The 21,899-nt window shown below is 47.6% G+C and overlaps 1 protein-coding gene across 2 annotated transcripts in view; it reads left to right on the top strand.

Moving 5' to 3' along the window:
* Nucleotides 1-21,899, top strand: part of RPS6KA2 (ribosomal protein S6 kinase A2) — a 344,859-nt gene that overhangs the window by 2,932 nt on the left and 320,028 nt on the right. For both annotated transcript variants that reach the window (XM_077899684.1, XM_077899685.1), the window contains exon 3: nt 1,389-1,448. In XM_077899684.1, the coding sequence (XP_077755810.1) occupies nt 1,389-1,448 (60 nt within the window). The remainder of the gene's footprint in view (nt 1-1,388; nt 1,449-21,899) is intronic.

Raw genomic sequence — 21,899 nt, 5'->3', positions numbered from 1 at the left:
ACCAGTTTTATCCTAACCTAGGAGTCACTCTGGCCTTGCCTTGTTTTCTCGGACTGGCCTGGGTCAGGCTTGAGGCTCACTGTACTGGGGACACTGTTCTCTGTACGCGAACCAGCTTTGCCTCGGCCCACAAACCAGGGGAAATTTGTTTGACTATCGAGGAAAAGCATTTGTGGTTTTATGAATTGTTTTGAAATATTTAGGTGGTATATTTGACCACTTAATGAGGTGTATTGACAAGGAAACGTGTGCTAATTAGAAACTGGGCCCTCCATAAAATCCCTGAAGAATCTGGCCTTAAAGAGAAGCGTACAGAGTTGTGTGTATGATGTTTTAGTCGGACCCTCAGTCACTGCTTCCAGCAGGTGTAAGGTGGCCCAGGGCATGCCTGGAAGGGGTGTGGGGCAAGGCGGGAAAGTGGGAGACAGAGTGAGTCAGGGGGTGCAGAAACCCATCCACAGGGGCCCATTCATCCCCTTTCCATGTTCTTTTGAAGGAGTCAGCAGGACCGTCCTTTCTGGGATGTCACCATGCGTTAAAGAAAGGAAAAGTCCCTGTTTTTAAACATTGCAGATCCAACAGGACTCCCTGACATCTCACGGTCTAGAATGTTCGGTGCCAGTTGTCTTACGGCTGCTGGGTGAGCTGACCGCCTGGAATGTAGTGAGCCAGCCGGCTTGGGGCGTGTGGCGGGCGATGGTGTCCCCACTGCCAGCCGTCTGGGGCTCCTCCCCGGAGCTCTCTCCACATCCCTTAGTGGTAGATGCTATTACGTTCCAGACTTAAACAGGGAAACTGAGGCCCAGGTTAAGCAGTTTGCTTTCGGTCATGATGTAGGAAGCAAGACTCAGACACAGACCCTCCTGGTGAAGCCTTATCCTTATGGAAACACTCCGCTGTACGAGTCTATGGGCCAGGAACTTGACCCTGCCCGAGCTCAGTCATTCTCGAAGCATCAGCTGAGACCATGATTTTATTCCATTCAAACAAGAATGGTTGCAGACGCCCTCCCTTTGTCACATCTGTCTTAACCCCTTTAGTCTGAGCCCCACGTGGATCCACAGGTCAGGGACTTACGTAAATCACCTGCTTCCCCGCTTCACTTGTGCCATGAGTGATACACGCTTGGCTGACGGGGCAATTTCCAACCGTGGCTGTGAACGCTCCATGCTCTGCTCACCACCTGCTGTAGAAAGATCCATTTCCTGCATGAAGCTTCACACGGTCACATGCAGATTCAGGTGGGACGGTCCCTCAGTGCACTTGCCCTATTCCGCTGCTGCGCTAGTAGGGAATACCTTGTTCGCCCTTGTGCTGCTTACCCGTAGGATGCTCTTGACAAGAGTGTTGTCATGCTAACTCTCTTCAATGTGTATCTCTGTTGTCAGACCACCGAGGAGGATCTTAACCTGGACGCGGAGCCCGCCGCAGAAGATACCGTGGAAGAAGTAACTATACATGTTTTATTACAGCCTGATTCTTTGGGGAGGAAGGTGGGGTGGAGGGAGACGTGGAAGTTTGAAATCAACAGCCCATGAGCAGTTATTTTAGTGAAATATCTGTATGCAAACACACGCCGACACAGATACATATATGCACACGTGTGTGCCATGTGTCGATGATAGCCAATAAATTTCCCTCCAGAGGAATACGTAAAACATGGGAAGAAAAATCACAAACCAGAGTAAAAGAGTCCTTGAGCAGGGGCTTTTCAGAGGGGAGATGAGGGATGGTCATCAATAAAGACAGGTGTGTAGGATAACCAGCTGGGGCACGGAAGTGCTAAATGGCTGCACCTGCTGGAAGGTAGGCACCCTGACCTCCGAACGTGCGTGGGGCTGGCTGTGCTCTTGGAGCCCTGCGAGCAGAGGGGGGATGCGCCCCTGCCCCCAGGAGCAGGTCAGTGGTGGCAGAGGCCAGCAGCTGAGGGGGATGGGAGGGTGAGGCTGGGAGGAGCACACCCTGCAGGGGCCGTTGGGTGGAAAGGTGCCCCGAGGACTGGCTGTCACTGGCTGCATTAGCCTGGTTTCCACACGGTGTGGTGGGGGCACAAGCCTGACCTCAGGGGGCAGGAAAGCGGGTTGGCCTTTAAGGGAGCAGACAAGCCCAGACAACGCAACGTGGGGGAGGCTGTGGTGCCAGCAAGCATGCTCCAGGGCCCTCGGGTAGGGAAGCACTACCTTCCAAAGTTGAATCAACGCTGGAGGAAGGGATTCTGTTGAAGCAGCCGCATTTCTACCGCTTGCAAAGAAGTGCCCTCCAAGGCAGCTGCAGCCGGGAAGGGTGACAAGGCAATTAAGAAGCTTTCACTTCCTGAGTTGCTCAGCCAGGCGCTGCTTGGAACCATAAAAGTTGTAAAATTTGCAATTCTGTTGACTTTTTAAAATAGCTGGGAAGGTACTGTAGCTGAAGGGGTGGATCAGTGAGCACTGCTGGCTTTGCAAAATGGTCTGTTCGGATGCTAAGAACCGTCTTTCACGTCTGTCTAAATGCATGCACACCAATCTGCATTTTAAGCCCGGTGCCACTGGATCTCATGATCACATGACGTAATATGTTGGTTAAATAAAGTAAAAGGGTGCAAAGCTGCTTCATCTTTAGCTGGCAGCCTTTCAGTCCTGCACTTTTGATACTGCCCTGGAAGTGTGCAGCCCGGCTCTGCTCCTGGCTTTACAAGGAGCTTCCAGCATTCTTGAACAAAACATCTGGCCTGGTGTAGGCTTGCATTCTCTGGGAGAGTAGGTGTGGCCCCTGTTCTTGTCAGTTCCACGGAGGTCAAGGCCCTCCTTGCAAATGAACAAAGTCGAAGGCCCGGGGTCTCAGAGAAACCACGCCACGCCTGGCCTGCCACTTTTATTTGCACTTTGCTGGGCATTGGTGGGAATTTTGATCACCAGAAACCTTCTGGATGTTTCTTGCAGACAGATTAATGTGGTACATGAGCAGTTAGGTTCGGGAGGCCAGCTCGTACAGGGGTGCCGACTGTTCCTTCTCATAGGCCAAACTGAACACCACGATTATGTCACAAGATATGCTCAAAAGCGCTTATGCAATTAACAGAGAATTTTCTTAAAGATTATTTATTTATTTATTTATTTATTTATTTATTTGAGAGAGAGAATGTGACTGAGTTCTTAGCACGAACAGGAGAAGGATCAGAGGGAGAAGCAGACTCCCACCTAGCAGGGAGTCTGGTTCAGGACTCAGTCCCAGGACCCCAAGATCATGACCTGAACCAAAGGGAGACACTTAACCAACTGAGCCACCCAAGTGCCCCTAACTGAGAATCATTAAATTCATTAACAGTATTTATTTCCTAAGATTTCCTAGTCTCAAAGTGTCTTATCCTTAACATTTTGGATGGAAATACAGATGCTGATTTATTGCAGTAAAATCATTCGACCGCTTTAAGGTTGATTTTGATAACAGGAGGGGAGACACAGCAAATTATTACTATTTCTTCATGGTAGGAAAGCAATTTAACTTTGCCTCCTAACAAACGAAGGAAGAAAGTTCCAGACAAATTTTGGGAGTATTTTGCGGGATATAATGTTGATTTCTGATAGGTTCGTGGTGTTGGTGGGGACACTGAGAAATAATGGGACAACAAGCTACTCACTGAGGTTTCTGATAGATGATGCTGGAAGCAACAGGCAGGTCCAGCCGGCAGCACACAATGCTTACACAACCATCTAAGGGTGGGTTAGAAGCCAGCGCGTCTCTGTGCATCCTCTCTGGCCTTCAGAGGGGTACTGTGCCGTCACCTGTAACTGGAGGATCTGTGGCTCAGACCCATGGAGGAAGTCAGAGTGGAAAAATTTCATACCTTTGTCCGGTCTGACATGTATGGTGATGATGAAAAATCCTATTTAGGAAAAAAAAAGTCATTCACATTAACAACAGTTCATTCATTCAAGCAAGAATATTTGTTGATGACCTGTGGGTGGCACATGGTGCCACCATGGAATGATGACAAAGGAACATGGGTGTGTCCCCGGGGGCACACGGGGAGGACACAGCATCGACTGCAGCCTGGCCATCATCTGACATGGTGTCTCTGTGGGGATCGTCTTCATATGGATATATTTTAAAGCATAGAACACACTGGGACATCTGATGTACGAATATCTCCATGTGGGGTTCTTGTCTAGTTGTATTTCACGTCAGGGCTTTGTCCATGAAAGAAGTTTCTAGAATAAAGACTGCAAGTGAGATAGGAAGTTGGTGTTGGAGCCATGTGCCTCTTCACTGCTGTGGAGGGAAAGGCTTCCTCCCCTGGAACACCAGTGCTGGGACAGGGAGGTGGTATCCTAAGTCCGGGAGGATGGCTATGGGTTGAATTTCACCTGACACATCAGAAGTGGGCACCCTTGAGAGTCTGAAAAAACGCAACAAACTCCAAACAAACAAACGAACAAAAAACCCTCACCAGGTCACATTAGGGAACATTTCAGCTGTGTCTTGAAAGGGTTATTATTGGGAGGGATGTGGGAGAGAGACAGCCCATGGTCATGGAAGGGAAATCTGGGAGCAGAGAGCTGACCCATGACTGTGTCAGAGGCACCTGCCCTGTGAGGTTCGCACTCCTGCTTCCTGCTTCCTTTTGCAGGTTACGTGCTGCAAACCCAGGTGGAAGGTGGGGACTTAGAGCCCTACCAGTGTTCATGGGTGACTGCAGAGTCACATGCTTCACCTGGGTATGCCACCGAGGGCCCCGGTCCCTGGTCCCTGGGGGAGATGGTGTGGTGTGGGGTGGGCCCCTTCCAGGACATGGAAGCGAGGCCTCTAAGCACTGCTCAGCCCCAGACTCCATGTCCCTACCCCATCTGTTACCCTTCCATCCCTGTAGTATAGACACAGGTGTTTTTTAAAGACAAGTTTCTAATTTCACAGAACAACCTGTGAAAAATATTGGAATTTGTTGTATGTGTTTTTTTAAAGTGCTTAGATATCAGGGTTACATTTATTAATAAAGATCATTGTCTTGTCTGGTCAACTTTAGAAACCGGGTCCAGATAAGTTCTTCTCAACATTAGCATCGTTTTACTTTATTTCCACGTGATGACAAGGGTGTTTCCCTCTCCCCCCTGAACTTCCACTCTCAGTTTTGACAGTAGAGACTGTGGCATCCGAAGGCAGAGCAGAGCATGGCGAGGGTGGTGGCACCTGCTGAGGGCAGCTACCACTTGGCGGGGAGCTCTGCGGAGGAACCGGGGTGGGAGGGCTCACAGTGAGATGGACGACACCTCTGGTGGCCTCTTTGAGGACGCTTGAAGATGGGGTCCCCGCTGCTTGGCCACTGGCCTCTTCTCAGGGGTCAGGTGGACCTGTGGGCACTTATTTGGGGCAGGACATCCTGTGATTCTGAGCATCTGTCAGTGTGACCTCCTTCAGTGACCAGCAGCCTGACTTCCAAGCAGCTACATCTTGGACTCCTTGATTTCTCTGCTCAGGGGAGAGAAGCTCAGAGCGAGGCCAGGGAAGAGATTTGGGGGATCATGGAGAACCCTTTATGCTTGAAGGAAAGAGCCCCAAAGTGTTATCAGAACCCTCTGGGCTGGGATCTCTGGGTGGCTCAGTGGTTGAGTGTCTGCCTTTGGCTCAGGTTGTGATCCTGGGGTCCTGGGATCAAGTCCTCTGCTCCCAGAGGGAGCCTGCTTCTCCTTCTGCCTTTCTGTGTATCTCTCATGAATAAATGAATCTTAAAAAGAAGAAGAAGAAGAAGAAGGAGGAGGAGGAGGAAGAGGAAGAAGAAGAAGAAGAAGAAAAGAAGAAGAAGAAGAAGAAGAAGGAGGAGGAGGAGGAGGAGGAGGAGGAAGAAGAAGGAAGAAGAAGGAAGAAGAAGGAAGAAGAAAGAAGAACCACCCTCTGGGCTAAACTCGTGGTAACAGTGGGATGTCACCCTGGTTGGGGCTGAGCCACCTGCCCCCAGATCACCTGTAGATTCCAGCATATCATCTCTTACCTGTCCCTCCCTGGGGAGCTAGACAGTTACATTGTTCCTTTAAAAAAAGAAAGAAAAAACAACCCAAACTGGTTTGAATAGAAATGAGACAAGAAGAATAATGAAGCCTCAGAAGTAATAAAGCAATTAAGAGCAAAGCAATTACAGTTTAAAGCGATAGTTAGTAGTTTGGAACAGAGATTGATGGTCTTCGGAGCCCTGCTCATTATCTCACTGCCTGTCAAGTGCCTGTCACGTCTCCGGGAGCTGGTGTCATCCCCATCACACCCACCGTGTCAGCCCGTTTACATTCGTGTTTCTTCCTGTTTTTCGGTCCAGCAAAACACAGGCCTCCTTGCAATCCTTACAGAGACTCTGGAGAAAGTGCTGTAAACACAATGTAGTTTGGAGGAAGGGTTGTGTGGCTCAGCAGGTGCAACCCATCTGTATTTAAACGCACGGCGGGGTGGGCCGCAGGAACGCTGACTTCACGAAGCATTAGCATCGACTGAGGCAGAAGTGAAGGAAAATGTGCCATTTCGTGATGAAAACTGTGCAGCGTGTTATTTGATGTGTCAGTGGTGGCTCTGCGAGCCTCCACAGCAGACAGGCAGCCCGACTCTTCTATCTCTCCATCTCTGCGTCACGGCCATCTCGTCTCGTAGGCGTTCACATTCATCTCCGCTGGATGTGGCAGGGTGGCCTCAGCTGGTGTCGTGTCTGAGCTCTTCATCTTTCTGCTTCTGTAACAAAGCCAGCAGCGAGCGCATGTGAGGGTGTTGTCTCTCCAACGATAGAAGGACTGCTCAGTCAGTGCTAACAGGGACGCTCTCTAAACCCCCGGGCACCCATCAGGGACCCCATCCTGCTGCCTTAGATCACCCCATCAGGAGGCCATGGGTCCCAATCTTGGACAGGCAGAGCAGATTACTCTCATCATTCTGTGTCCTGGCTGGAGCCTGTGTGAACAAGCAAGCGGCCTCCGGGACAGGACAGCAGCAGACGTGGCCTAGGCCACCCTGCCGGCACAGTGACTCTGTGGATGGTCACATGCAGGAAATGCTGGTTCTCCCGGGGATGAGGGGATCCTGACCAATCCCATCATTGCCAAGGACTGATATTGGGGTGGCTGCTAAATAGTGCAGCGAACACCCAATGAAAGCTGCGCTTCAACCTAGAGCAGCGGGATGGGAAAAGCACTAAGATCAAGGTTGGGGTGTCCTCTGGGGCCTCCTGTGTTTGAACCCCCGGGAATGACAGTACACCAGTCCCACCAGAGAGGAAACCCAATGACTCGATGAAATAAGAACACCGCATGTGATTTCCCTCACCTTCCAGCCTTGCTAAGCCCCTGAGAAGTGAGAGGGAGGTCCGTCACTTTCCCTCTGTTTCTCACGGGTGAAACTGAGGCATCGAATATGCTGTGATTTGCTAAGTATAACCCAGAACCAACAAATAAGGGAAATTCAAACCAAAGCTATTCATGCTGGCAGCGTGCTTTCCCTTCCTAGAGTCACCCATCCCCCAGGGTCGCTGAGGGGGCTGACGGCTTCTTGGCTGACGGGATCCGGGCCTGGGGCCAGATGTGGTGGCTTGGTCTTCTTCTCTGGGATTGCAGCGAGGTGACAGGTGCCTCTGCCGCCCCACTGGCTCCTTTCTGTCCCCACCCCAGAGGCCTCGGGCAGTGTCCCCACAGCCCGCATCTGTACTTCGTGTGGCTGTGCGGGACTCACTGGCTCGACATCGTCACACTGGGCTTCTCTCTCCCGTTCTCACCAATGTGGGAAAATATGGAATCGTTTTTTATGTGTACAAAACCCCCCAAGAATTACACAAGTTCCTTATATTCTATTAATCTCAAATGGATGATTTGAATGATCACGGCAACAGAGGTTGTATGTATCCTCCCTAGTCATGCCGTAGGTGTGCGGGTAGGAATTCACCATAACAGGTAGAAAGTCGTGTGGTTTGCGACCCTTCAGATATTTCAGAGGTAATTAAGAGTAAAACAACAAGACGGTACTCTTGTGACAGAGATGCAGCTGCGAGCTGGGTGTGGAGACATAGACTTTGCAATTTATGTGAGTCATAAACCTCTCTAGGGAATCATTAAGACATATTTTTCTCCAAGATGTAGTACCAAAACACCCCGCGGTGCCAAACGCATGTTGAGTAAGCAGCCGGCCGGGCATCGGCAGCGTCTGCCCCCATCTGTGCCCTGGCCAGGTCCCCCCTGGCCGCCCAAGGGGGGCCCGGGTCCCTCGGCCCCACAGCGGATCCCCACCTGGCCCTACGACGAACGGAGCCAAGGGCCTGTGCGACTCATGTACAAAGAACTCAAAGTCTCGGTGAAGACATCGTTTTGGGAGCATCTACTGTCTATTTTGGGCTTAACAGAATCATGAGTAAGACCTCCTGTTCTTCAGGAAATCATACTCCTTGAGGATTCAGACACATACACGCCTGTTTCCCAAGTAATAGGATAAATACCAGAGGGTGATTTCTAGCTGCTTCTCAAGATGACGAGGGTCTCCGGCGGTGTGTGTGGCGGTGGATCGCAGGTCCGGGGTGCAGGCCTGGCGGGATCCAGCCTCCCCTTCCCCCTCCTCCTGCCCCCCCTCCCCCGTCCTCCTCCTCAGTTCTCCAGGCAAATGTCTCAGTGAGCGCTGTGTGCCTGGCACTGTGCCAGGCTCTGGGGACTCAGTGACTCACAGAAGAGAGACAAAAGTCTCTGTCGCGTGGACCTTCCATTTTAGTGTCCTTGCAAAAAGGCAACTCCATGAGACTGCTCCGTGCAGAGGCGAGGGATGATGGGGAGCAGTGGGGATGGAGTGAGGGGGCGGGGGGCATGCCAACAGAGTGCTGGTGCACAAGTCCCCTCCGAGCAGGCGGGGGCCAGGCTGGGACTGAATGAGGGGACTGAGCAGCTAGGAGACCTGGAGAAGACTGTTCCAGGCGCGGGGTGGAGGAGCGGGGTGCAGGGCCGTGGGGACCAGGCTCTGGGTTTTCAGGGAAGCCGCGGGGGCTGCCAAGCAGGAGCTCATGCAAGAGGAGAGGACTCGGGGGGCTGGTTAGGGGCCGCTGGGTGGCCCAGGAGGGTGGCGGGTGTGGTGCGAGGCCGGCAGGTGTTCCTGTTGGCCCCTCGCACAGCCTCTGGGCCTCCATCTGCCTCGCCCAGGCTGCTGGGATGGTCCCACCGACAGTTACACCTGTGGTGCTGGGGCTGACAGCTGACCTGGGGGTGCAGGCCGTGGCTTTCTTCTGGAGCTAGGAGGGAGAACCTGCCCAGGGCGCCTCCTGAGGCCTGTGCACGTGTGGCCTGATCCAGGCCTCCATCCTCATGGATGTTCTCCTGTGTCTTCCCACGGGGTTGTGTTGGACTAGGGCCTACCCAACTGGGATGACCTTCATCCTAACTCAGTTACATCTACAGTGACCATCTTTTTGAATGAGGTCACGTTCTGGGGTCCTGGGTTTAGGACTTTCAAGGGCAGAGTTCAACCCCATAACGAATACAGTGTTTGGGAAACTGTTTTCTTGGTATCCTGCGTCTGGGGCTCAAGGTCTTTGCCACAGACCCTGCTTCTCAGGGCACGAACTAAAAGCCATGAGTGGATGCTGACTAGGTCTGTAGCCTAGTCAGCGTGGTCCTTTCACGCCAGCCAAGCACCATGTGCGGCTCCCTCTGGCTTTGGGCGACCCGAATCCTGGTGTGGGGGGTGCCGGGGTTGGGACGAGAGAACGTTTTGGGGGTGAATTTTCCTCTGACTCTCAGCCTCTGCCGGCACCGCCCTCGCCCTTGGTCAGTCCCCATCCCTCTTAGAGAGTGGCTGGAGGTATGACACTTACGTGGTGGCAGAAGGAGGGAATAAAACACACGTCGTGACATGTGCTGCGGAAACACTCACCTCTTCTCAGGGGCAAGGCCCCCATCCCGGGCCCCTCCTGACTTGACCTTGGTGTGCCCCTGTGGGGCCAGGTGCCAGCCAGCGTGGTCGGCCTACACTTGTCTCATTTTATGTCTTCTTGCTCGGCAATGACGTTCTATTCTTGGGCTTTCAGCTTGTCTTCCCGTAGGCCTAAGGCCTCGTCCTCTGCCCCAGAAGCACGAGTTAGGTGCTTGGGCTTCAGATATCTTGAACAAAGCAGGGAGGGGTAGCAGTATTCCACTTTCTTTTTCTTTTCTTTTTTTTTTTTTTAAGATTTTATTTATTTATTCATGAGAGACACAGAGAGAGGGGGAGAGAGAGAGAGAGAGAGAGAGAGAGAGGCAGAGACACAGGCAGAGGGAGAAGCAGGCTCCACGCAGGGAGCCCGATGTGGGACTCGATCCCGGGTCTCCAGGATCACATCCTGGGCCGAAACTGCTAAACTGCTGAGCCACCCAGGGATCCCCCACTTTCTTTTTAAATAAGATGGGACGATTGTGATTAGTGAAGCTGGCATTTGGGAAGGGGCTCCCTGGCGTATTTATGGAAAGCCAGTGTGGCCACTGAGGAAGACTGGAACACGTTGGGTAGCATATGTATCACGAGTGCCAAGCTCAGGAACTGGGATGCACCTTTGTATTACTGTTGGGTGGTCACGGAGCATTTGCAAGCCCATCCAGATCCACCATTTGCTCGGCCCTGGCCTAGGCTGTGCTGAGCAGCTCTCTGTGTTTCGTGGGTCTGGGCTGCAGCACAGAGGCTCCCCAAGCAGCCCCCGCTGTGCTCAGAAGGCAGAGAGGGTGGGAGCCGGCCTGCTCCCTGGTGGCGGGCAGTCACTTAGAAGTCGGCTTCTCTTTGCTCCACAGCCACCCGGTACTCTGGTGAAGCCACAGTCTGGCCCAGTCGGTCTCAGTGGGCCTGAAACTCTGCATTTTGAATCAGCCTTTTCCCCAGGGGTGTGGTGCTTCTGGTCCATGCTTGGGCCACATCTTGAGTCTCAGCAGCGGGGAACCCTCAGAACGAGGGCTTGATACGCGCAGTTAGACAAATCTTTTCTAGAAGCACAGGGGTAGACTGGGCAGTCTTTGACAACACTGGCATTGACTTCCAAATCCATTTTTTCTCCAAGTAACTGACAGTGTGTCATCAATTTGTCTTTTTGCTAGTATCTACAGGCATTGCTCTGTCACCAATATTTTGCTGTATATATGAGTAATACTCATTTTATCCAATAGCTCAACTCACAATCTATTGGGAAGGTAGATATTTGTCCTTTTCTATTTTAAATATTCCTATTTTAAAGTAGCTTGAGTTCATTATCTTATGGTTCTGGAGAGCAGATACCCACAGTCTCCACACTTGATGGGCTCAGCTCAGGCATTGGCAGGCCTGCGCTCCTTGTGGAAACTCCAGGGGAGATCCTGCTCTCTTATCTCTCCCCACATCCTGGGTTGCTGGCCCTGCCTGCCTTCAAAGCTGACAGCATGACATTACGTCTCTGCTCTGACATCCGCTTCGGCCCTCATATCGCCCTCTGATTGTGGTCCTGCTACCTCCCTCTTGCGAGGACCCTTGTGATTGGCAGCTGTTTTTAAATTGGTAAACTGAACTACTCTAAAGTCTCCATTATAAGGCAGGAAGCAAGTCAATATTTAGTTTTACATTTAGAAAATAAAGTAACTAACCCCCAGATATGGCACATTTCCCCATTCCTCCTTACCCCCTCTTCTTTTACCTTCCTTCAAAGTTGCTATGTGAATAGTAAATATTTATTTATTTATTTATTTATCTAGGAAATATTTCTTCAGCACCTGTCCTGCAAAGGGCAGTTTGGAAGACATAGTGATGAATGAAACATGTCCCCTGGCTTCAGGGGTTTTGTTGGATAGAAGATCTGGTAACTACAGTACAAGGCACACAGATAAGTTCATAAAAACGATGCAGAAGGTTACTTTTTTAAAAAAAATATTTTATTTATTTAATCATGAGAGAGAGAGAGGCAGAGACACAGGCAGAGGGAGAAGCAGGCTCCCTGCCAGGAGCCCGATGCAGGACTCGATCCCAGGACTCTGGGATCACGCCCTGAGCTGAAGGCAGACGCTCAACCACTGAGCCACCCAGGTATCCCAGAAAGTTATTTTAAACAGAGCTACCAAGTTTTTAGTGAAAACACAAAGAAAGAAACAAGGCGAAGAACACTGTGATCAGCTCAGGAAGCCCAGGCAGTGGTTGTATTAGTCTCTGATTGCTGCTATAACAAAAGACCACACACATGATGATTCAAAGCAACAAAGACTTAGATTTCTGGAGATCAGACGTGCTAGAATCTAGGTGTTGGCAGGGCTGCGTTCCATCCCAGAATGAATTTCCTTCCTGTTTCCAGCCTCTAGAGATGTCTGATTTCCATAGCTCATCACCTGCTGAGGAAAGCCCTCTGCTTCCACCTTCACGTCTGCTTTCTGACTCTGACCCTCCTGCCTCCCCTCACAGGGACCCTTTGATGACATTAAACCCATCCATGTAATTCAGGATAGTCTCCCCATCTCAAGATCCTTAACATTAACATGGAAGGTACACATTCACAGGCTCCAGGACTCACTGAGTGGAGGTCTCTGGATGCTGATATTCACAGTGGTCATGCCTATGGGACAGCTGGTCTGGTCTTTGCCTCAACAAGTCTGAGGCAAAAGGCCAGGAAAAACACATCTTCTACATAAGCATAATGCCCATATGACTGACGGGTGGATGCTTTCATTCTGCCTTCCCCCAAACCATTAGATTAGGAAGGTCAAAAGCACCTGACTTTATTAGTTAAGAGCTACCTACCTTTTTGCCCATGTTATTTTACTTCCTTGAAAATAAAATCAATTACAGCCAAATCATATGTCTGTTGGACAGGGCATTGATTTCTAGCTGTTAATTTTAACAAAGAGCATTAGCTGCTGACCTCCTTATACAAAGCTTTTAAAGACCAAAGTACTCCGTTCATGACTCAGGCATACCTTGTTTACCACACAGGGATTTGGGGTTTGTGACCTAGAGCTATGGTCAATGAGTACTTGATCATGATCAGAGTCAACATAATTTTTGTGTGCCTTGAAAGCAGGAGGTAAAAAGAGGTCTTAAGATAATTATGAATTGGGACAAATTCTGCTTCTTGGTTGTTTTTTTCTCATGTGAAAGCTTTATTTACTGCTGAAAGGAAAAATACTTGGATAAATTATTGGTTAAAAGCAAGCAAGCAAGCAAGCAAACAACATCAACAAAAGACTTTGGAGCTCTAGTTCTGCTTAGGATGCAGAAAATCATAAAGAAAATGTTCTCAGGAATGAGAACAAGCCAGGTGATCTACAAAGTGGTAACTTTCCTTGAGCAGAGCTATCAGGGGGCTTTATCCTTGAGGATGAAAGCCCCTTCAAAGAGAGCTGGGACATGATCTAGTTCACCTGTGGCAGTGAGCAGGTGGAAGGCACAGCCAACATGGGTGTGGATACAAATAAAACAGTTAAGCGTGGGCTTCTGTATCAGTTTAGAATCTGGGGGACCCAGGCATAGGGGAGCCCACACTCCCTCACATCTCCTTTCCATGGGCCTTCCTTGGAGATATGTGAGAAAGATTAGGGCCAGGACATGACTTGAGGGAGATCCGACCCAGCTCCTAGCACCTCTCTCACAGGATGCAAAGGCCTAAGCCACTGGGAGGAACCTCATGATCCCTCCAATGCTTGAGACCCTGGAGAGACCCTGTCTGTGGGGCAGCTAAAAGCTAGCTGCTGTGAGAGGAATCCCTCCCTGCTCTTTGTACTTCTATATATTACCAATAACAATTTGAAATTGAAATTAAGATTATATACAATAGCAGACAAAGACTGTCAGATATAGGGATAAATCTAACAAAATCTGTTCAAAGTTTGCATACTGAAAAGGATAAAGCACCTCCGGGGGGGGGGGGACACTGCTGAAAGATTAAAGAAGACTTAAATTAACAGAGACATACTATATTCATGGATAGGAAGACTCAATATTATTAAGGTGTTCATTTCCAAACTGATTTGTGAGTCAATGCGATGCCAACAGAAACCCCAGCAGATTTTTTCCCCTTTTATTTTTTAGAGCAGTTTTAGGACCTCAGAAAATTGAGCAGAAAGCACAGAGATTTCCCAAATACTCCCTGTCCCCACACATGCACAGCCTCCCCCACTATCACTGTCTCCCATCAGAATGGTACATTTGTTACAATTGATGAACATACATTGTCACAGTCACCCAAGGCCAAAGTTTGCATGAAGGTTCATGTATGGTGTATCTGGATGAGGCATGATGACATCTATCCATCATTGTGATATCTTATACGTGGTTTCACTGCCCTAAAAATCCTCTGTGCTCCTCTGTGAATCTATTTCACCTCCTTAGCTCTGTGGCCTCTGCTTCATCATCTCTCATTGTGGATAAGGTTTGTGTCTACTTCATAGTACCTGGGGATTTGATACCCCAGCTACTGGAAGGATGTGTGCTCCTATCTTGCAGGGGTGGGGCTAAAGAGCTGGGAGGCATACCTCAGTGTCTGCACTCAGGCTCTTGATGATGCTGTGGTTCCAAGGGGACCTTTCATCAAAGAAGTAGCACCCCAACTGCATGGCATGGTACAGGTCCAAGGAAGAGAAAGCATCTGGCCAGAGGTGTTCAGTGGTCAGGGCTCTAGTGTGATGGAAAGAACCAGGAAAAGGTTTTAGTCTAGACTGGAGGGGGAAAGAAGAAAGAATGTCCCAAATTTCAAATAAAAGGTTGTAAAAATCAACATGGGAGGCAGGATGGGAAGGTCAGGGCTGTGGGATCCTACCCCTGGCCTGGGGAAGGGGGCTAAGGCATCAGCACAAGGATTGAGAAGTGAAGGAGCCAATACCAGGTGGAGGGAATGAATCAGATCTCACAGCAGAATTCACACCTGGTGTGAGCTCACTACAGTGTGCCTCTAAGACAACAATCCTTGTTGCACTGCCTTGCAGAAAGATGTCTGTGAGCTTGGTACAGCTTCTTCCATGTGCACATATAGAGAGAGTTGTTTTATACTTTGGACCAGTGACATTATTCTTTTGGTGGGGGGGATATTTCAAAATTTGTAGTAAAATACGCATAAGATTTACCATCTTAACCATTGTTAACTGTGCAGTTCAGTGGCTTTAAGTACATTCACACTGTTGTGCAGCCATCACCACTAATCATCCAGAAAACATTTTTTGTTTTGTGAAACTGAAGCTCTGTACCCATGAGCAATAACTCTCCAAGTCCCCTTCCTTTACTCCCTGCCCACCCACCCACAGAAATAGACACACTTCTACTTTCTGTCTCTGATTTTGACTACTCTAGGTGCCTCTATAAGCGGGATCATACAGGATTTGACTTCTGTGACTGGCTATTTCACGGAGTGTAATGTCCTCAAGGTCCAACCGGGTTGTAGCAGGTGACAGAGTGTCCTTTCTTTCTAAGACTGAATAAGATTCTATTGCATGTATAAACCACATTTTGTTTATTAATCTGTTGATGGACACTTGTGGCTCGCATGTTTTGGCTATTGTGAATAATGTGTCTTTGAGCATGAGTGTACAAATACATGTTCAAATTTCTGCCTTCACTTTTTTTGAAGTTGAATTGCTGGACTATATGATATTTCTGTGTTTAATTTTCTGAGGAAACTTCATAGCAGCTGCCCTATTTTACATTCCCACCAAAGGTTGCCATGTCTCTATACTCTTGCTGACATTTGTTATATTCTGGGGGATTTTTTGACAGTAGCTTTTCTAATGGGAATAGAGTGGTATCACATAGGGTTTGGTCAGCATTCCCATAATGGTTGGTGATGTTGAGAATCTTTTCATTTGCTTATTGGCCATTCAGGTATCTTTTTTGGAGAAATGTCTATGCAAGTCCTTTGCCCATTTTTGATCAAATTATTTTTGCTGTTGCTGAGTTGTGGGAGTTCTTTAAACATTCTAGATCTTAACCTCTTATCTGGTGCAGGGTTTGCAGATATTTTGTCCCATCCAGTAGGTTGCCTTTTCACTCTGTTGGTTGTGGCCTTTGGTCCTCAGACATTTTCCATTTAGATGTAGTCCCATAGATGTATTTTTCCTTCATTTCTGTTCTTTTCATGTCCTATCCAAGAAATCATTGCCAAATCTAATGTTATAAAGCTTTTTTCCTGTTTTCTTCTAAGGGTTTTTATACTTTGAGGTTTTATGTTTAAGTTTTTGTTCTGTTTTAAGTCAGTGTTTGTATATGGAGAAAAGTAAGGCTCCAACTTCTTCCTTTTGCATGTGACTTAAATCCTTGATCTTCTGGGGCACCTGGGTGACTCAGTGGTTGAGAATCTGCTTTTGGCTCAGGACGTGATCACACAGTTCTGGGATCAAGTCTCACATCGGGTTCCCCACGGGGAGCCTGCTTCTCCCTTTGCCTGTGTCTCTCTCTGTGTCTCTCATGAATAAATAAATAAATCTTAAAAAAAAATCCTTGATCTTCCTTCCAAGGACAAGGGCTTAGAGTCCCCATGGACATGTGCTGAGGACACAGTAGGGTCCAAACACCTGTTCTCTGGCCTCATTTTACATCATAGGGCTTAACATCTCAAACATAATGAAGATGTGGAAGTAGTCCTCATGCCCTACTACTTTTCTTGGAACATAGAGAGAACTTTATATCAATTTTTAGATTACAAATATAAAGTGCATATCGACTGAGAGTTGATTTGGAGGAGGAAGAGAAAGCTGTGGAAAAAATGTTTTCTATGCTCTAGTTATTCCAGCCAGTTCGTAAAATTTACATCTGTTTTCCTCAGTAAAACTTAAAATACCCTCCAACCTAGAAAATTTGCCAAAAAAGAACATTTATTTATGTCCTAAGTGTTATTTAATGACTCATTGTTATATTTGTCTTGATTCATTCTTTTAGGCTAATCCCATTTTCTTTAGTTTCTACTCAAGATTATTGATGAGAAAGAACAGTCGGGTGACAGTCACACCAGTGACCTGGTCATTCCTACAGGGAGATCTCATTTGTAGGATCCAGAGTCTTCCTCCACCCCCACCCCAGGGTGAAGCTCAGCCTAGCTCCAGGCCTCTAAAACAAGAGTTTTAGAGTTATTGCCTGTTAGAAGTGGTGGCTCTTGCGCAGACCCAGCTCCCTGGACCCAGCTGTCCCTCGCTGTCCAGAAGTATGTCCCAGTCCCACTGGAACCCCCAGACCGACCTCTCCATTCATTTGGAGAACCTGCGGCTGTTCTCACTTTGAAATGGATTCCTGACCATGAAGTCAAATGAGCTCTTAAAAGGATTTTAAAGACTCTTTTTATTTAATGTGGGAAAACACCACCTGAAATGCAGCCATGTGGGTGGAACTTGAAGCATGTTCGCTTCCCATCCAAGGCCACACAGGGAGGGAGGTTTGCAGCCCGAGAAGCCCTGTGGCTCACTGGGCTATGAAGCTGTAGTCAGCAGGCTCGCAGGGACCAGGCGGCACATGACCCTAATGCGTGACAATTTGGCTTTCAACTGTCTTAATGGGACAGGTCACACAGAATGAATTGACTTGGAGCCAGATTTAATATTCAATTTCATTTTGAGAGGCATGGAGAAATATGTCCCTGGAGCATCTTATAAAGTGAAAAATCCCAAGGTCTACCTGCTGACATAGCATAGGGCTCCCAGGCTGGTCTGGGAAGTGGGTTCTGAACTCAGTGGCCGAGGGGCAGAGAACTGCAATAGTTCTCATGTTGCTTTGGGTTGAGTTCACCAGGGGCTCATCATTAGTCCACACACTGCTCTTCTTCTTCTTCTTTTTTTTAAAGATTTTATTTGTTTATTCATGAGAGACAGAGAGAGAGAGAGAGAGAGAGAGAGAGAGAGGCAGAGACACAGGCAGAGGGAGAAGCAGGTTCCATGCAGGGGCCCGACATGGGACTTGATCCCGGGGTCTCCAGGATCACACCCTGGGCTGAAGGCGGTGCTAAACCGCTGAGCCACCCAGGCTGCCCACGCACTGCTCTTCTTGACTTGTTTATTCATTCATTTGTTTTCAGTAAACATTCTTACCACACCTGCAATATATGTGCAAGAGTTTCTCGTGGCTCTGTTGACGTGTGTGTATGTATATATATATATATATATATATATATATATATATATATATATACACATGTGCCTGTGCATGTACATGGAAAACAGGCATACACGTACCTACCTGTGTACACACACACACACACACCCCTACCTGAGATGTTGAGTGGAATTCACACAGAGAGTGTGCACATTCAATCTTAGGAGAGAGTGCCGTCCTATTTCTTAAATCAGTTTTTGTACAAAGTAAGAATCTTCCTTCTCCACTGTAATCATGGTTTTGGATCACAACCACCCTCTCGGGAAGAGCCCACATGTATGTGTTCCTGGCGTATCCTTCATGGTCAAGCCAGACATCTGTCAGCACATTGCTGCTCTGCAAGGCAGTGCCTCATGGGGCTTTTTCCTTAAACACTTCTTGTCTTAGGAAGGCAATATGTGAGCGCGCATAACATTCCAAAGTTTGCTGCTTTCCCCGCCTGACTGTTGGATAGCCTCCTGAGACATACTTTGACTTTGATTTGTGAGTGCTTCCCAGGGAGTAACCCAAGGAGTTCTGTTTAAAATTTCGTGGTAAGACAAAGTCCATTTACATCCACTTGAAGGCATTTCCATCACCTTCCAACTCAGTTCAATCAAGTCCTTTTTAACATAAATACCCTGTGCCTGCTCCGAAAACAGGAACCTTATGATGTGGTGTGCGTGGTGGTGGAGGCAGTGCTGTGGAGGTCAGGCCGGACTCTGCTGTTACAGAAGAATTCTTACCTTATTTTAAAATCTCAACAGAAGCCTTTTAATCATCTGCCATCTATAGTCAGAAGAGGCATACATATCGACAGCATTATTTTTTGAAAGGTACTGCAAGTGCTCTTCTGGACTCGGTGCTACATAGAAATAAATGATTGCAGCTGCTACACTTTTGTGTGAAGTCTCTTCTCTTATTTGTGGAAGGAATGAGTACAGATGAAAACCTGAGGGACGCCTGGGTGGCTCAGTGATTGAGCATCTGCCTTCGACTCAGGGCATGACCCCAGGGTCCTGGGATCGAGTCCCATATCAGGCTCCCCACAGGGAGCCTGCTTCTCCCTCTGCCTATGTCTGTGCCTCTCTGTGTGTGTCTCTCATGAATAAATAAATAAAAATCTTTAAAAAAAAAGAAAAAGAAAAAGAAAGAAAACCTGAGGAAAAGCAGAGGAATGCAGACCTCTGTCCATGGTACTAAACCTCTCCTCTTGCGCAGGCACAAGTTCTGTGTTCATTTCCTACCTAGTCTGCCAGCAATTTTCTTGAATTTCTCTCCTTTATTATCTTTTCCTCTCCAGTTCTGCTGCCTCGGATATATCCCAGGCCCCCAGTGCCTTCCTGAAATGCTGATCCCTTTGGCTGAATGCCCCGTTAATGAGAGAGAAGGGATGGGGTGAAGCATCCAAGCCCACGGCCACTCTATGTGAGAATTTCTCCCTTCCTGCCCTGGGCTCTTTCCCCAACTAATTGGCATCTGCAGATTTGAAGCTACGGAGGGGATGATACAATTTTGGTAGAGTGGATTAGCTTGGATTTAGGTTTCAACAGTATTTGAATCATAAGGGTGTTATTGTATGTTAGCAACAGTAAGTCTGAATAGGCTAAACGCTGTGATAAAGTATCCCAGTAGCTCAGCAGTTTGAAGAAATACATGTTCATCACTTCCCACATCAAGTCTAAGGAGGTATTTATGGGCAGTCTTCCCATGCAGGGAGCAGGGGCTGGGCTCCCTGGGGGCGGCCGCCCTGCCATGCCCTGATGCATCCACAGGCTCTACTGGGGCCCCCACATCTGTCAGAGGGAAATGATGGAGATAAATGGTTTTCTGGATCATATGGAATAGTCACTGCAAAATATTCTGTAAATTCCTATTTCATGTGATTTAAAAAAAAAGATGTTATGTATTTATTTGAGAGAGAGAGAGAGAGAGAGAGAGAGAGAATAAGCAGGAGGGAGGAGCAGACAGAGAAGCAGACTCCCCACCGAGCAGGGAGCCTGACACAGAGCTCCAACCCAGGACCCCGAGATCATGACCTGAGTTGAAAGCAGATGCTCAACTGATTGAGCCATGCAGGTGCCCCAGGTTTCATGTGATTTTTGATCCATGTCTTTAATCATGCACATGAAACAGTGCTTCCTTTGGGATTTTTTTCTCCCCTTTGTTATACCACAGAGTAGCATCTCGTAGATGCTGGGGTAAGATATTTCTAGCTTTGGAGGATTCATGAGAAAGCTTTAGTACATATTGCCAAGATATTCTCCTGTAGCTTTGGTGAATAATAATGAGCAGTTTAAAAGAAAGATGTTTATCTTTGCTCTACTGTGCCTTAACGTGAAAGAGCTCATATGATTTTTTAGATTATATTTAAAAAATATCATCTTTTTGTTCTTTTCTGATCAATATAGCCAACATTTTAAAAGGGTTCTTGATGATGATTGGTTTTATAGACAGTCTTTTTAAAAAGCATGTCTTCTATGTGGTGTCTCAGTAAGATGATCTGATAAAAAAAAACACTTTAGGCATAAAACCATGCATACCTTTGAAAAGCATTAAATATATTTTATGTTGTTTATTACAAGATATATTACACCTGTCACAAAGGGTTAATCAGTAACAATCAACCAATCAAAAAATATCTGTTTAATGCCTACCATGTCCCAGTTAAAATATGAGGGATCAGGCATCATTAAGCTTTGAGGTTGAAGATGCTCTGACCTAACTGTCTGACATACATGTGCTGGATGGAGGAGGGTGAGGGGCAAGTGTAGCCTCTCTCCAGTGGTATTACTCCATCATGTATTCTAAATTACATTATGTTTTTAATATACCCCCTTTAGGAAAAAACCAGTAATTCCCAAAGAGTTTTCTTTACAAGGAAGGTAAATGCTGCTATACCATATGCTGTGGGTTGACTTGTGTTCCCCCTCAAGGTAGGTTGTAGTCCTACGACTGTGACCCTATTTGGAAATAGAGACTTGACAGCTATGAAGAAGTTGAGATGAGGTCTGTAGGGTAGGCCTTAATCCAATATGACATGCTACGAGAGGAGGAGGAGAGGAGTGTGGGCACATGGAGAGAGCTATGAGCTGAGGGAGGCAGAGGCCGAGCCTGGGGCCATGTGTCTGCAAGCTCTGGGCTGTTGTGAATTGTTAGCAACACCAGGAGCTGGAAGAGACAAGGAAGGACTCTCCCCTACAGGTTTCAGAGGGAGCATGGCTCTGCCGGCACCTTGATTTTGAACTTCTCTCCCACAAAACTGTAAGACAAAAATGTCAGTTTTCAGTGACCTGGTTTGTGGTATTTTGTTAGGGCAGCCCTCAAATACTAACACAGTGTGTTCTAAATGAACTTGGAAAACAAATTACAACATATAGGATAAATTCCCTTTAATTATATCAGAGTCAAACATGATCAAATCTAGAGTTTGAACAGAATCACTTTATAGATTTAGGTGGTTCTAGAAGCCTGTCATGAGGTAGTGACCTGAGGTTTGGCTGGAAGGAGTGTGAGAGGAGAGGGGCCCCTTTATCAGGAGGTCTGGTCCCTGGTTCCTGATGTGGGACCTTCCTCTTCACCTCCCTCCCTTACCTACAAATATGGTTGAAAGAACATAGAAATGTATGAGGGCCACATGATTTACTGGGAGGTATTTGAAAGTAAAATAGATGAGACTGTTTTTTTCTCTGAATGGTCCTAAAGTTACTTAAAAAATTTTTTTTAATTAAAAAAATTTGGGGTAATCTCTATACCCAAAATGGGGCTCAAACTCGTAACACTGAGATCGAGAGTTACATGCTCCACCAACTAAGGCAGCCAGCTGCCCCTAAAGTTATTTTCACTTAGGGAGAGAGTTTTCTGACTTCTTTAGGAAACCCTCTTTGTCTGGGCAC

Source organism: Canis aureus, chromosome 1, assembly GCF_053574225.1.
Source record: "Canis aureus isolate CA01 chromosome 1, VMU_Caureus_v.1.0, whole genome shotgun sequence".
Classification (NCBI taxonomy): Eukaryota; Metazoa; Chordata; class Mammalia; order Carnivora; family Canidae; genus Canis; species Canis aureus.
The sequence above is the reverse complement of the archived record's forward strand: the minus strand, read 5'-3'. Positions and strand labels throughout refer to the sequence as shown.